The sequence below is a fragment of the Euleptes europaea genome, chromosome 1 (assembly GCF_029931775.1).
Source record: "Euleptes europaea isolate rEulEur1 chromosome 1, rEulEur1.hap1, whole genome shotgun sequence".
Taxonomy (NCBI): Eukaryota; Metazoa; Chordata; class Lepidosauria; order Squamata; family Sphaerodactylidae; genus Euleptes; species Euleptes europaea.
This window is the reverse complement of record NC_079312.1, coordinates 56,767,002-56,784,061: the sequence shown is the minus strand read 5'-3', so window position 1 is coordinate 56,784,061 and position 17,060 is coordinate 56,767,002. Positions and strand designations below refer to the sequence as shown.

The 17,060-nt window shown below is 44.0% G+C and overlaps 1 protein-coding gene across 4 annotated transcripts in view; it reads left to right on the top strand.

Moving 5' to 3' along the window:
• Positions 1-17,060, top strand: part of PLXNA1 (plexin A1) — a 366,161-nt gene that overhangs the window by 70,705 nt on the left and 278,396 nt on the right. For all 4 annotated transcript variants that reach the window (XM_056853406.1, XM_056853393.1, XM_056853399.1 and 1 more), the window contains exon 3: positions 16,818-17,000. In XM_056853406.1, the coding sequence (XP_056709384.1) occupies positions 16,818-17,000 (183 nt within the window). The remainder of the gene's footprint in view (positions 1-16,817; positions 17,001-17,060) is intronic.

Below are 17,060 nucleotides of genomic sequence, written 5' to 3'. Positions count from 1 at the left end.
ATGGGGCTTTATCAGCAGTCACAGCAGCAGTGGGGGAACCACAGAAACCTGGTCCCCATGCGGAAAACAGGGTTACCTCACCAGCCGATGGGATGTCATGTGAAAGGAGACAACTTCGCTAATTATAGGCTGCTGTCACTAGGGCCTCTTTTATCGGGAAGGAATGTGGCAAGACAACAGAGCACTGTGCCTAAGAGCACCATCATTGAACTGAGCTATCTTGAATGATAGTCTGAAAGTCTTAGAGCCCGTTCCTCAAAGCCGCTGCGGCCGGGGATTGCTGTGGTGCTTCCAGAGAGGTTTCGTGGCTGCTGCAGGGGGAAAAGGGGAACTTTTAAAAATAAAATTTAGAAAAAAGGGGGGAAAGCCCCATAGCAAACTGCAGTGGTACGCCAACAAAAAGGTGGCACGGCAATGCCATTGCTTCAGGGGGTGTTCCAGGTCAAAAGGGGTTAGGAAGCAGCCTAAAGACAGCTCCACCCCACCCCCCAGAACACCCCAGGAACACCTCCCAGGACACCGGTGTGGGAACTTGCGCCAGGAGGATGCTGGCAGGAGGCTGTGCTGGCGTCTGAGGGCTGGTTTAAGTGGCACTACGCTGGTGTCTGTGCCAGTTTGCATGGCACAAGTGGCACGGATGCTGGTGTAGGGGTCACACCACCTCCTAAGCCCATTCGGCCCCCAAGCTCAGGAATGGGCGGTTAGTTTCTTTCCGGGGTTCCATAGTGCCAGGGAATATTGCTTTGAGCTCACCACACTGCCAGGGAATGCTTCTGTGGGTTGCCAAATTTTTCCTGTGGCTATGATATAGTTAGTCTGGGCATGTCCTTACCTTTTCTTCTGCCAACTCTCCTCCCATTATACCGTAAATAGCCCCAAAACTAGGTTTGCAAAGCTCAGCGTGTGGTGTAAAACTGGTCCATCATGAGCCCAAAGGTAGAGGGGTAAAGTCAACCGCTAACAAAATGGAGGCTTAAGGGACCGTTTGTTTGTTTTATGGTCCACTTTTCTCACTGAGACTGGAGGAAGATTATACAGTGTAAGCTGATGCAATCAGCTAGCTCGAGTCATCTGACAAACAATGTAATAGGACTAAGATCACAAAAATTAGGAACAATGCAAAAACAATATCAGACATGATATGTCATAAAGAGTATAAAGCTGTGGGCAGATGAAAAGTAATTTTCATTTGAATTTTCCTTGGTCTAAAATTCTGTTAAACTCCATCACACACATCCCAGCTGTAGATTAGGAAAATTAAAATTCGTTGTCATGATACCATTTATTCATGTTGCATATGTATGTTAAATATATTGAATCTGCCTTTTGTTGACGAACTTGCACTTAGGGACCAAAGTGGTAGGATAAGAAGGATAGAGGAGATGCTTCATGAACTAAGAGCATGAGAGCAAGTGGACAGTTTGAAGGTCTAGGTGAGGAATACTTGGCTGTTCTTTCTTCGGGCAGTGTGACACACAGACTGCACTGAACCTTGTGCCCTGGGTGGAGGTAAAGGAAATTTAATCCTTGATTCAACCACTCCATGCTCATATAGTCTTACTCCTAGTGCACTGCAGGCTTAGGTTTGACCCGTCACAAGCCAAATCTAAGCATAGTTCATACATAATTACTATACAAGGTTGGTCTTTCTGCTTTTGTGGCAAACAATATTTGTTGTTATGTCCTAACCAAAAACTGTGATTTGATCTCTTGCCTCCAAACCAAGATTAAACTGTGGTTTGCAATCCTAGTTTAGATCTCAATGGCTGACCTCATTCCTCCAGGGTCAGGGACAGAGGGTGGTGTTTGGAGGGTCTTGACATGACACCCTTTGGTGTGTGGAGTCCCACATGGAGCCATCCTCTCCCCAACGCTCTTTAACATCTATATATGCCCCCTCTCCCAGCTAGTCAGGAGTTTTGGGCTGGGTTGCCATCAATATGCAGATGACATCCAGCTGTATCTATTGATGGTTGGTCAGCCGGACACTGACCAACCATCAATAGATGATAATAATAATATCACAAATCATAGTTTGTTTTCAAGGTTTATTTCTATAACAACCAACCGTGGTTTGCTGTTGCATGTGAACCACACCAGAGTTAAAGATGTCAGGCAATCTAGAAATGAAATGGCCATAAGAGACAGCTGAAGTACTATCCACTTAATAAAGCTAAATGAATGAATATTGTCTTTCCTGTCCATTCCTTTGTTTCCCTCCTAAGTGGGCTTAAAGTAAGGCAATGAATCAAGGAGACATTCACATTTTACAATATGTTTAGTGATGCTTCCATTTCATTTCATTTTTTTAAAATAAGCTTGATGCATCATATTGCCAAATCTCAGTGAAGGGATTGCTCACTTAGCTTGCTCAATAGCCATATTACAAAAACAAATCTTTATTTCATTTAACATGTGTACCTGTATTGCTAAAACAAAAGCCTTCAAAATGCTTTGATAGATGCTAGGGGAAAGGGAGTATGCCTACACTGAGCACGATTTGAATGGGGGGGGGGGAGAAAAGAAAAATGTACATCTCACCCATAACTCACTAGTCAACAGTCAGATCTCAAGGACTTCCATAAAAGGCAGAAGGAAACCATTCACAAAGACAGCTCCTAATGGTAGAATGCCCGTTCTCTATCTAGTGCTAAAAAAAGTATCGGATGGTATACTTTTGCTGACATCAAGAAACAGAGTGAGAATCAGATTCATGATGAGCAGAAACCAGAAGGACACAGAAACACAGCAATAGTATTTATTTAAACTTATTTATTTATAACATTTATATCTCCCCTTTCTGCCCAATGAGGGCCACCAAGGTGGTTAAAAATTACAACATAATAAAACACGTCATAAAACCAATTGAAAACAGCTAAAATAGAGAGGATAGCAAATAAAAGCGCAAGGCAGGAAGGAGGATCACTGAAGGAACTTCAGATGAAACAAAAATGTCCTTGTATTACTGGTGGAAGACATATTTCTGTGGTGAGAGAATTCCGTAATTTTGACACCACAACCAAGAAGGTTCTCTCTTGGGTTACCACCCATCTAGCCTCAGAAAACAGAAGCACCCAAAGCCAGGCCGTAGATGATGACCATAACAAAATATTGTCGAAGGTTTTCACGGTCAGAGTTCATTGGTTCTTGTAGGTTATCCGGGCTGTGTGACCGTGGTCTTGGTATTTTCTTTCCTGACTGTCCTTCAGTGTTACTCCTCTGAAGATGCCTGCCACAGCTGCTGGCGAAATGTCAGGAAAGAAAATACCAAGACTATGGTCACACAGCCCGGATAATCTACAAGAACCGATGACCATAACAGTTAGGTAGTTTATCTCTCTCTGAGTTTGTTCATATAGTTGAGCTGTTTGCAGATGTCTTTCTCCCTGTCACTACTGGTGAACTGGACATGAAAGAACCAACTGGGGCTCAAGCAAGCCAAAAGAAAGCTGATTACCGGTCATGTCAGTTTTAATTGGTCAGTTATGCAATCCAATGCATACGTTTGTATATAAATCAAACATCAGTTCTGAAGAAAAAATGCTTTATTCTTTAATGATGAAAGTACATGCATAAAAGTACATGCATAAAAACAAAGCATCGTGTTAGAAAATGCATTATCTTCTGAAATGGTGCTTGCCCTCTTTAGGCCATACAAATAGTTGTATCAAAAATAAAACACATAAACATTGCAAGCCTCCTTGAGTTCCTGTAAGGTGGCTAATAAATGTTTTAAATAAATTAAAAATATAAATTTTAAAAATATATTGCATGTTTAACTGGTGGACTCTTTCTTTAGGCAATTGAAAAGTTTTTAATTGATTAAACCATTACTCGTCTAAACTTTGCACCCCTAAAAAACATTTCCAGTAATCACATTTAGATGCCATATACGTGCAAATTTTTATAGCCACATCACATCTCCCTGTCCAGAATTATTCAGAATTTCAGCATTCACTGCACACTGGCAAAGTTGAGTGAGGCAGTGGTTAATAAAGGGCAAGGCATATGTTATGGTTGGTGGTTGTGGGGGGGGGGACTGCATTAAGGGGCTCCATGCAGCGTGCACTGGTGTGCTGTGACTTACAAACACCATACAACCATGACAGAAAAAGCAGTGCCATGGTGTTTTTATATATTATGAGGTGAGATCAAAGCTCAGTTTTAGAACACACACCGGATGCCGACAGTTCAGATTCAGTCCCTAAGATGTATTGTTATGAGGATTTCAGGAAAATGGATTGGGAAAGACCTATGCCACTTCTGGAACTAGATGGGGAGGGACTGTGGCTCAGTGGTAGACCATCTTCTTGGCATGAAGAAGGTCCCAGGTTCAATTCCCGGGGTCTCGAGTTAAAGGGACGAGGTAGGTAGGTGATGTGAAAGACCCCTGCCTGAGTCCCTGGAAAGCTGCTGCCGGTCTGAGTAGACAGTACTGACTTTAACGGACCAAGGGTCTGATTCAGTATAACACAGCTTCATATGTTCATCCAGTGCCCTGGTCTGGCATAGGTAAAAAGGTAAAGGTCCCCTGTGCAAGCACCGGGTCATTCCTGACCCATGGGGTGACGTCACATCCCGACGTTTCCTAGGCAGACATTGTTTACGGGGTGGTTTGCCAGTGCCTTCCCCAGTCATCTTCCCTTTACCCCCAGCAAGCTGGGTACTCATTTTACCAACCTCGGAAGGATGGAAGGCTCAGTCAACCTTGAGCTGGCTACCTGAAACCAACTTCTGTTGGGATCGAACTCAGGTCGTGAGCAGAGCTTGGACTGCAGTACTGCAGCTCACCACTCTGCGCCACGGTGCTCCTGGTCTGGCATAAGGTACCTTCATCTTTGTAGCTCACTCCTCACGCATTCAGTGATTTTCAGCATTCTGCCATAAATGGCTTCTCTTCTCACCCTCCCCATGGAGGGTGGGGGAGATCTAAAACTACCTTTGTATCAGGGCCAAAATGTAGCAAAGACCTAGAGAAATTCTGCCACTTGTACATTTTGGGAATTAAACTCCACAGTTAAGGGCAGATTCAGAACACACCAGCTATCCGTGTACATACCGAGAAAATCGGTACTGTACTTCTTAAATAGATATCGTCGGCGAACGTGATTTAGCTAGTTGTAAGGCTGGACCTGTTGTGAGCCATGACAATTTTCCTTCGTTATTGGCAGGCGAGTGAAGGCTCTTGTTAAACTGAGAGCTGGATGTCTGCTTTTACAGACAATGTGGATGTAAGTGACCTTGTGCTTCACAGATGTACAGTTGTCAAGAAGGAATTATCTGCCCTACGTGATGTGGGTGACCATGATGGACCAGTATGAGAATTTCCTATTGCAGCCCTCCCCCTGCGAAAAAGGCCCAAGATCTGTTTTCTTTCCATCAAATAGTCCGACTGGATATGGCCTGCGATTGGTGTGGCACCTGCCTGTGCATCCCTAACGAGTCATTTTGCTGCTAACAAGCTAATTGCTGGCATAATTATTTATTGAGGTGGTGTCGGTGTAGCATGGCAGGCGGGTGGCAAGCACTCTTCCGCAGCCCGGGAATGCAGCTGTATTTGTCGCTTCCCAGAGAGTTTGTTGAGACAAAGCAGAGAAGAGTAAACACCATAAACATTTATGCTCTTGCATATTCAGCAGCAGATGAGGTTGAGGAAGCTGCAAATTGGAGTGTGGAGAGCCGCTCCGAACAAAGATTGCATTGGCTGAGAGGTGCTGCCAGGGCTTAAATACCTTCATTGGTTATGCTCCAGCCAACCCCTGGAGTTGAACTTTCTATTAACCCTTTGTTGCTACCACACAATGCATTCTGCGAGCAGAAGGTATGAAAAGACATAATTCACAGGCTCTTCAGGACAAGGTCATCTGGATAATGTTAAAGGTGGGTGGGATGAGAATGATGGGGGAGGGGCTTACATTTAAGATTGTACCGCCTGTGTGAATAAATGGGCATAGTTGCTCGTCTGAATCAGATAGCACACATGGGTTCAGTATAACCCCTCTAGAGCAAAGCTTCTTAAACTGTGGGTTGCGACCCCATATGGGGGTCGCATAACTGAATATGGGGGTCGTGAAAAATTTGGTAACAGTATGCAAATTTGCTTTCGTCTTTAATAAATGGTAAAATTATATGTATACCAAAGAATTGTTTTAAAATAAAATTCTTTATGATTTATTATCAACAAATGTTTGAGTTGTATACCTATTTTATATACCTCTATACCCGGGGTCGCATAAAAATTTCTCGGCCAAAAGGGGTCGCAAGTGGAAAAAGTTTAAGAAGCCCTGCTCTAGAGTAATAAAATTATTTTCTGTGAGTCAGATGTAATCTTAAGACTAGAGAGAACACTTATTAACAACTGTACGTATGCTTTTAGAAGACAGAGGTAGATGACATAGCACTCTGGGTTTTAAACGTTTTAAAAATGTTCAGTACTAATGGGAGAAATTTGAATGTGTACACTTTAACATTAATATATTATAATGAAGCAACTGGGCATGTGATGCCCTCCCCTCCTCGTAGGGAGAGGTGGCATTCCTATAAACAAGTAAAGCAGTCCCCTTCTGTCGACTTTGTGAGTTGTTTCGTAGGCCTAATTATTTGCTGCTTCCTCATCAGAAACCTCTGTGAAAATGAGCTGTGGGATTCAAGAACAGCTGAGCAAGCAAAAGGAACCACAGCTGTGAATTTGCTGGGCCTGAGCTGGCTCTGTAGGCTTCCTGCTCTTTCTGTTGCTTTTCTCATCACCCTTTTAACCAGAGTGTGTAGGGTCAGAGGTGGGCTGTTATTGCCTGCAAAGGTGCAGTTTCGTGAGCGGCTGCTGCAATTCTGTGAGCGCCTGCTGAGGCTTTTTAGCTGCACAACTTGAGAGGAATTGTTCTGTGCTGCGCACTACAAAAACCCAGAGGAAAGCAGGCAGGCGTGTGGGCCTGGAAGACTGCAAATAGCTGGATGGCTAAAAGGCACCCTGGCTGGGTACAAATAGGATGTGAAAACGAATTGTGCATCTTCACAAAGTGTTCATTCTTGCCTCAAAGCTGTTTGCATCACCCTACATTTCTGTTTACTTCTCATTCATTTCCAGAACTGTGAACCTTCAAATGCTCAAAAAATAATGATTCTGCTTCCAAATTAAGAAGGGTTTTCAGTCATGAGGTTTAATAGATAAATAAGCAGTCGTTTTTAATTATTTGAATTTTTTGCTGTTTGAGACTACTTCAGGAAGGTTTTGCAATAATTTATCTTCTGCATTAAGGGGCCATATTGCTTATCTAGTATAAAACCCTTTAAGAGAAATCTGCTGATTTAATTATGGAGCTTGTACATTTTTAAACTTTTAGAGAATCCTGATCATTATCAGCCTTTGGGTTCTCTATGGTGTGTATACACACACACACACACACACACACACAAACACACACACACACAGAGAGAGATTCCAATTAGGATTGCTAATCTCCAGGTGGTGGCTGGAGATCTCCTGAGATTACAACTGATCTCCAGGCGACAGAGATCAGTTCTCCTGGAGAAAATGGCAGCTTTGGAAGGGGGACTCTATGGCATTATGTCACATTGAAGCCCCTCCCCAAACCCCTCCCTCCTCACCCTGCACCCTCAAAATCTCCGGGTATTTCCAACTGGCAACCCTACTTCCAACCCTACTTCCAACCCTACTTCATGTGTCCCAGCTTTGCATGGAGCACAGAGGTTAAAAGGTGAAACTGAGGAAGCTGGTCTCTCTGGTGTCCTTATTGTTTGGATCTCCTGTGCTCTCTTTGGCTTCAGGCAGAGATTTATGCAAGCAGATACACAAGCTTCAGTAATGGTCATCTATTTGAAAATGTGTGTCTGGTTTAAGTTGCCTGGAAAATTTCTGTCAGAAATAGAATTCTGTTTCCATTCCTTCTTGTATTCTGCTGTCTAGATGGTGTTTCTAGTAACAGGTTGAGTATCCCTTATCTGAATTGCTTGGGACCGGAAATGGTCTGTATTTTGGATCTTTCCGTATTTTTGAATTTTTGCATATACATAATATCTTGGGGATGGGACCCAAGTCTAAACACAAAATTCATTTACACATTATATATACTGGTACTTTATATACGTCCTGACCTGGATGGCCAGGCTAGCCTGATCTCGTCAGATCTCAGAAGCTAAGCAGGGTCAGCCCTGGCTAGTATTTGGATGGGAGACCACCAAGGAATACCAGGGGAAGGCACTGGCAATCCACCTCTGTTAGTCTCTTGCCATTAAAACCCCAAAAGGGTTCGCCATAAGTTGGCTGCGACTTGACGGCACTTTACACACACCACACTTTATATACATGGCCTGATTGTAATTTTTAATAATTTTGTGTGTTATTGAACTATCAATGGTGCTGCTGAGGGCCTGTGAGTAATGCCTGCATGCCGGGTCAAAACGTCCTGTTTTCAGAGCAGTCCAGCTATCGGATGTCTGGATAAGGGATATTCAACCTGTATTATATCTGGTGTTGATATAAAAAATAGGAAAGAGAGTAGGGGTTTTAAAAAAATCTACACAGTGTTTCCACAGAATTTTCAGACTTGCTACCAGATTTCACTCTAAATTTATCGAAACTTAGGGTTGGCAGGCAATACCTGCCAGGCAATGCCTGGCAACTGACAGGAGCATTGTGTGGAAACGCTGTGGTTTTACTACAGAGTTTCTGGCAATTCCTAGAGCTACCCTTTGCCACTACCTGTATGAACTTCTAGTAAGTAAAGGAAACTGCTTTTGTTTTCTTAATTTTCTCCCACTGCCTTTCTGAGCAGCGGTGAGCAACAGGACTTGGGGCAGGTGATCCCCCACCCCACTGGGCACTTGGTAACCCTAGGTCATTGGGACTTACTCCCATGTAAGTGTATATAGGCTTGGAGGCCCTAGAATCTGCAGGTCCCCACACATGCTTGGTATAGTACCGTTTGTGCTGAATATATCATGGGGGGGGGGCACATTCCAGCATCTAAAAAATCCTTTGCGCTGGCTGTGGTCTGCATATTATGGACTTGACTGCAGATTGTGCTCCCAGCCTTCTGCTGCAATTGTGAGAAAAGAAGAGCCATGCTATGAGTTGAAAACAAATATTTTCAAACTGTTACTACATGTCATAACCATTAAGTTCGTGTGTGTAATTCTGAGGGCATCTGGCCCGGTCTCTTAGCAGTGCTGGGCTCTGAGCTGGGCCAGCCAGTTGTCTGCTCTTGGGTGTGTGATGAACATTCACAGCTGAAGGCTGCTGGGAACTGTAGCTCTTTCATTACCATACTCTGTTTGAATTAACAGAGCCAGGGTTTTAGTGTGCAGCGTACGTCCATTGCCCCATTGAAGACCTCATGGGTCTGATCTGGCACATTGCTGGTCGTAGTGTTTTTAGCACTTCACTTATTTCTTCAGTCTCCCTGTTTTCTATTTTCTCTGCATCCCCCAGACCCTTAAATTCATGGCCAGAGACTGCTGGACCAGAGATTGCCATGGCAACAGCTCTCTTCCTGCTGAGGTAGAGATAGGAACAGATTTCATGGTTCAAGGAATTTCCCCCATTGCTGACCCTTCCCTCCCTCTTTCCTTGTGGTGTTTTCTCCCTATCGCCTTGTCATCCTCTCGGAGCACCAAGCAGCTAGGCCTGCCTCAAATGCCAAAGGGGAGCACACACAGTGCATGTTAACCAACAGAAATTTCACCAGCATTCCTCTTTCCTCCTTGTACCTTGGAGTGGGGAAATGAGTCTGAACTCTAGCAGTCACACAGGGCCAGTCAAGGGATATTTGCAATGAGGAACTTCTTGGTTAACAAGGAGATCAGGGAAGAAAACCTCAATTTTGTGGAAGAGAAAAAGGCTAAGGATGAAGGAAGAGGAACTAGTTAGAACAAGGGTCCCCCAAGTTTTTTAAGCCTGCGGGCACATATGAAATTCTGACACAGGGTGGTGGGTGCAACCACAAAATGGCCACCACAGGAAACTGAGCCAACCACAAAATCTCAGGAAATGAGGTCATGCATAACTGCAATAGTAACTCTTCAGCGTTTCAGGCAGAAGCTGTGTTTAACAGGGTACCTTTAAAATGAACTTATTGTTTAAAAATATTTTCTTTTATACACATTGCTTACCTTCAGTCACACAGTGAAAATCCTTGTGCTGTGGTGGCAACTGCTGCCAAAGCACGTTTTTAAAATCTGCATATCCAATTGAATGTTCAGTGGCCAGTTAGAAGCTCCACTGGGCAAAAACCCAACCTGGCCTTGCACTCTTTCTGAAAACACTTGGTGGGTGCCTGTCTGGAATTAAATTATGGTTGTTTTGCCAGTCCTTGAAAAGTATAGAGGGCCCCTTAATGAAGAAGAAGAAGAAGAAGAATTGGTTTTTATATGCCGACTTTCTCTACCACTTAAGGAAGAATCAAACCGGCTTACAATCACCTTCCCCTCCCCTCCTCACAACAGACACCCTGTGAGGTAGGTGGGTCTGAGAGAGCTCTAAGTGAACTCTGACTAGCCTAAGGTCACCCAGCTGGCCTTATGTGTAGGAGTGGGGAAACCAACCCGGTTCACCAGATTAGAGTGCGCTGCTCCAAACCATCACTCTTAATCACTACCAACACTGGCTCTCATGAAGACCATGAGTTCTATCTCCTTAGCTTCACTAATTTTAGCTCTTCCCACTGGTCCTCATAAGCTGTTCCTACAGAGACATCGCTAGAACCTTCATTATACTTGCGAGAACTGGGCTCAGAAAGGGAAATTCCCTGGTGGGCTCCCTTAACAGAGAATCTTCCAGGTAAGCAGTATCAGCTGAGACAAAGGATAGATGGCACCAGCCAAGAATGAGGCATATCCAATGATTCCTTTCACTCATCTTTCTCTCTTGACCAGTGAAATGTCTTCAGACTGTGACACAGAGAACATTCAGAAGATTCTGATTGTCTTCTAGGCTGGGATTTGTCCTCTTGCTCCTCTAGTAATTCCAGAAAAGAATGTTCAGGAATTGGTTTCTTCCATGGCCTCCTGTTCTGGATCAGCAAATCAAAGAGGCCAGGTAGTCTTAAAAAATTCCTCTCAAGCAGTTGTTCTGCCTCTTCCCTTCAGGGCTCCAGCTCAACAGGGAGAATAGTTATCTCCTCACTTTGACAGCTCATTTAAATTGCCCTCCTCAGCCGTCTCCTCCTCACTACTCCGGAGTTCAGAAATATGCTAATTTTGAGTCCCAGGGTCCTTTTAGGTCCTGCTGTTGCCTCAGCTATGAGGTGAAGAAGTTTAAGGTGCAGCTAATGAGGTTGTTCCACTTGGCTTGAAAGGTCCCTGAGCCAGCCTAAGGCAGCTGGAACCATCAGGGTATGGTAGGAGACACTGGGGGTTACCGCACTTTGTATTCCCAGCGATGGATTAAGAGTTTGAAAATGTTGTAAAAAACATTGCTTTAAAAGGGTTTTTGGATACCACGGCTTATAAATGGTTGGAAGACGTCTTCATAGCTAAAGGGGCCAAACAAAGTGCGAACAGTATTTTTTATAACGTTTTCAAACTCTTAATACATCGGTGGGAATACATAGAGAAAGTGCGAACAGTATTTTTTATAACATTTTCAAACTCTTAATACATCACTGGGAATTCAAGTGCGGTAACCCCCACTGACCGACAGGAGAAAGTGTCTGTCTGAGAAAAACCAGGGATGGGGGAGGCAGCCAGCTAACTTAAGAGACCCTGCCTGGAGGATAGAACATGGATGGATCTGGAAAGACAGCCTAAGTAAACATTGTGAAACAGGGCAGGGAACCAAATTATCTTCCTCACTCAGGCAACTAGCCACAGAAACACATGTCAAGTAGAAAAATCCTATCTGGAGGAGTGTATTTGTGCATGTACACCACAGGAAGTCAATCCTGCTCCCTATGTGTGTATAGTGACGTCAAATTGCAGCCAACATCTGGCGACCCCAGCAAGGGGCTTTCAAGGCAAAGTGATCAGAGGTGGTTTACCATTGTCTTCCTTTGCAGAGTTTTTCCTTGGAGGTCTCCCTTCGAAGTACTGACCCTGCTTAGCTTCTGAGATCTGAGGAGATTAGGCTATATCGTGCTGCCTCTCTCCCCCCACTCCCTATAGCCTTCTAAAAACAGTGAGTTAAGGTAGCTATTGCAAAAGATAGGGTGGGAACTGGAACCCTTAATTTGCACTCTGGTTTAGCTTTCCTACCCATTGGTCCCTCCTGGAGTTCTGTTTGCACTGAAAATAGCAGTCCCCTGTCAGTGCTAGTTAAAGGAGTTTCCAGGTGAAATTAAATTAGTCTTTTCCTGGGGGACCTCCCAGATGGACCAGGAGTCTAGTTTAAAACTGTCCTCTTTCCCTGTTTTAGTATTTGTAGCCAGCATGGAATTATTAATTCACTTTTCCCCATGTGATATAGAGTCCATACTGCCTGACGAATAGCTTTCTGTGAACGCATACGAAATGTAGGCCATGATATGCTTACCACTTGTTACTAGTATGACCATGGATGGACAAGCCTTACTTACTTGTCATTCCCTCTGGAGGTAGTTTGCTAACAGTGCACTCTCTCAAACGAATACATATGAAGCTATCTCTCTCTTTCCTCACTCCTTTAATGCTTGTCAATTGTTTTGTGAATAGGGTGCGCTTTATCCCCTGTTGAATTGTGTCTCTGTCTGGAACAGAGTGTAGGAGCTGTTGAACATCTGTGTACACACAAGTCCTAGCTGCTTAGGACAGGATGTGGCAAATGTTCATCTCAAACTGCAGAAAGCAATATATATGGGCAGATTCTGTAGTGATTCTGCCTGTGTGTACAGCTTGCATGCCCATTCCTGTTACAGTCAATGAAATACAACATTCCCTACTTAGGAGTGACCCAAGGGAGAATTGGAAAGCACACAGGTGTGTGGAATTATATAGCGCTAGTCCCCTTGGGCCCTGTAGCACAGATGCTAAGAGCTGTGCTTGGGACTATGATAAAAGCCAACAAAACGAATTCCTCAAGTGGTGCTGGTTTAAAGTATGTGCACGGAGGCCTTCCCTCTAGTAGGCCAGCTGCTAGCTCATGCAACTTGGCTCCTGCAAAATGACAGGGAAATTCTTAGTAACACTGTCACCCCCTTTGCAATGCTATACTTATTATATACAACACTTTAACAATCTCTCTCTCTCTCTCTCTCTATATATATATATTTGGGAACTGAGTTTAGGTGACTGGCAGCTCTCTTTAAGGGAGGGAAAGACAGATGGGGTCTCTAACTCAGACTGACTCTAACTAGCTACTGCTAGGTTCCTCCATCTGGGAACAGACTGCTTCAGTGGTCTTTACATATAGTTATCTTTTTTGGAGGGAACGGATGTGATCTCTGAATCTGTATATTTTCCTCTTCCCTCCGTTGTTCTTCCTTTCTTGTCCCATGGCTATTAGATTGTAAGCCATTCTGGCAAGGGTCAACCTATTTCATTCTCTGTAGAGTGCAGAATAACTTTTAAACACTTATTAAAGAATAATCTGTAGAAATATATGGAGCTGTTTTGCTCCATGTGGCAGCCAAATTTCACTAGCCAAATCAGGCTGATGTCCTCTATGTCTTGGGCCACCTGGAAAAAGATTAATTAGATTAGAGGGGTGCTGATCTTACCAACCAGTTTTTTTTTTACTTTTCTACCCATTTCTATCACATTAAGGCCAACTTCTGTTCTATCGGATGAGCTAATGATAGGTTGATTGTATTAGCAGCCTTCCTTTCCCTGTATCCTATTCCACTGCATGAATATTCTTTCTGCTGATTACTCTGTAAACTGCTGAAGAAAGCAGCAAAACGATCAGGCAGTCATTTTTTAAAGTGCTTCTTCCTGTGAATGCAGAATTTATTGCCACTTACACTAATTCTTTGTTCTTATACTCTTTCAATGGATGGCTCCTTAAAAGAGTGCTGACCCCACATACCTGCCAATTCTTTCACTTCTCCATAGGGCTGAACAATGGGAAGCAAAAGTGGTCCCTGGTGAACTGTACTGCTATGATTTCGGCTATATTCTGTCTCCGCTTCCTTGAGCCCCATTCCAGGACTGGCGTTTCACACTTGAAATGGAGATTCAATTACTCCTATTTTCTCTGGTGCTCGCTTATACTTTCCCCCGGTTAGCTAGCCTTGCAGAGCAGGAGGAAGGCAGCATAACTTTCCATCTTGTTGACCCTCCCCCCACACTCAGGCCTTTGCATCGACATCCTAAATATGCCCAAAATATAGGCCTAGATGGTGCGTTATGCTAACTATGTAAGTAAATACGGGCTTAGGTAAAATGGAAAGATAATGTGTAGTCTAATTTTTCTAATGCCACTCCTGAAAGAAGGGCAGGCATATGCTGGAAGGACATTTAACCAATTGCTGTCTTCTCAAGCATGTTTCCATGATATATACACAATTTAAAAAGGAGTAAAAAATAACATTCGCATATTATAGGGCATAGGCTGGGGTGTGATCACGAGATTGCGATGTGCCACAAGACTAGAGGAGTGCGAACATTATCCCAACTTTCAAAAAAGGGAAGAGGGATGACCCAGGAAACTACAGGCCAGTCAGTTTGACCTCTGACCCAGCAAATATACTGAAGCAGATATTAACGAGATCAATCTGCGAGCATCTGAAAGACAACTTGGTGATCCGGGGAAGCCAGCATGGATTTGTCCCCAACAGGTCCTGCCAGACCAACCTTGTTTCCTTCTTTGATCGCGTGACGAGCCTACTGGATTGAGGGAATGCAGTTGATGTTGCTTACCTAGATTTCAGTAAGGCTTTTGACAGGGTTCCCCATGATTTTCTGATAGGTAAACTAGAGGACTTTGGACTGGACCGTGGGAGAACCGCACTCAAAGAGTAGTTTTCAATGGCATTTCATCTGAATGGAGGGAGGTGTCCATTGGGGTGCCACAGAGTTTGGTTCTGGGCCTGGTACTTTTCAATATTTTTATAAATGACCTGGATGAGGGTGTGGAGGGATTACTCATTAAATTTGCAGATGACACCAGATAGGAAGAAGCAGCGAATACACCAGAAGACAGAGATAGAATTCAATGAGATCTGAACACACTGGAAAAGTGGGTGTATGTTAGGGGTGGAGAACCTTTTTTCTGCCAAGGGCCATTTGGATATTTATAACATCATTCGCGGGCCATACAAAATTATCAACTTAAAAATTAGCCTGCTATATTTGGTCAAACATTTAGCCAAGAGGCACAACCGGAGACGGCTCCGAGTGTCTGCCATGTAAAGCGACCAACTTTTGAGCTCTGCTGTCCCCAGCTGGGCCCAAGAGATTCAGACAGGGCAGCATCCTTCTGAGCTAGAGATAAGCCAGGACCCATGAAGGGCCAGACCAAATGATTTCACAGGCCTTATATGGCACCCGGGCCTGACGTTCCCCACCCCTGGTGTATGTGAACAAGATGCAATTCAACAAGGATAAATGCCGAGTTCTATATCTGGGTAACAAAAATGTGGGACATGCATACTGGATGGGGGATACACTTCTGGGTAGCAGCGTGTGTGAACAAGATCTTGGGGTACAGGTGGACCGTAAGTTAAATATGAGCAGCCTGTGTGAAACAGCAACAAAAAAAGCTAATGCGATCTGGGGGTACATCAACAGAGGCATAACCTCCAAATCGCAAGATGTCAGAGTTCTGCTGTATACAGCATTGGTTAGGCTGCCCTTGGAGTACTGTGTGCAGTTCTGAAGGTCTCAAGTCAAAAAGGATGTGGACAGAATGGAGTGGGTGCAGGGGAGAGCAACTCAGATGATCATTGGCCTGGAGACCAAGCCCTATGAGGAAAGGCTGAGGGAGTTGAGAATGTTTCTTCTGGAGAAGAGGAGGTTGAGGGGGGACATGATTGCTCTCTTTAAGTATTTGAAGGGCTCTCAGAGGAGGGCAGGGAGCTGTTCCTGTTGGCAGCAGAGGATAGGACTTGCAATAATGGGTTTAAATTGCGGGCGGAAAGGTACCGGCTGGATATTAGGAAACATTTTTTTACAGTAAGAGTTGTTTGACAGTGAAATCAGCTACCTAGGGAGGTGGTGAGCTGCCCCTCAGTGGTAGTCTTTAAGCAGAGGCTGGACAAACACTTGTCAGGGATGCTCTAGGCTGATCCTGCATTTAGCAGGTGGTTGGACTAGATGGCCTGTATGGCCCCTTCCAATTCTGTGATTCTAAGATTCTATCAATTTTAATATGTAGTTTTTCTGTAGTAATGATTGAATCAGCCCATTCGTGCATTTATCTCTGCATACATTTATGATGCTGTCCTTTTGATTTTTTACAGTAGGAACTTAAGATACAGGAACTCGAGAGATATGAATTTTTAGATTCCTTCGGTTTTAGATTCATTCCTTCACTTCCCTTGGCAACGGTCTCCCTTTTCCACTCTTTTAAAAAGACTTTGGAAAGAGAATCAGTGATGGAAAGTTTGAATGAATTTGTATGACATGTAATAGTCATACGTTGCGCATGTGCAATCTGGGATATTTTTAAAGCACCGAGTTGGAATGAGAAGGGTGCCCATGGGACATTTGGGAAACATGAGAAGGAATGGAAAGTTATGAGGTGGCCAAACTCCTGACCACTGGAAGCCCCCTATACACTCTGATTCTTAAAGAAGCCAGCATCATCTGCTCTAGAAACTTCTATTTGTGTCATTTGTGATTTGCACATTTCTAGATCTTGTTCTCATTAGCGGTCCTAACACGATGTGCTGGAATGCTGTCAAACAGCTAATCTCTCTGTCTTTCCCCATTGCTTTTCTCTCCTACAGCCTCTGCAAATCGATGACAATTTCTGTGGGCAGGATTTTAACCAACCATTGGGTGGGACCATCACCATTGAAGGCGTGCCACTGTTTGTGGACAAGGAAGATGGCATGACATCAGTAGCTGCTTATGACTACCATGGGCACACTGTTGTTTTTGCTGGAACAAGAAGAGGCAAGATCAAAAAGGTAGGTGGCCCCCTTTTTGTGTGGCAATAGCTTTGCAGGTTTCTGTTCTTCAGCCTTGAT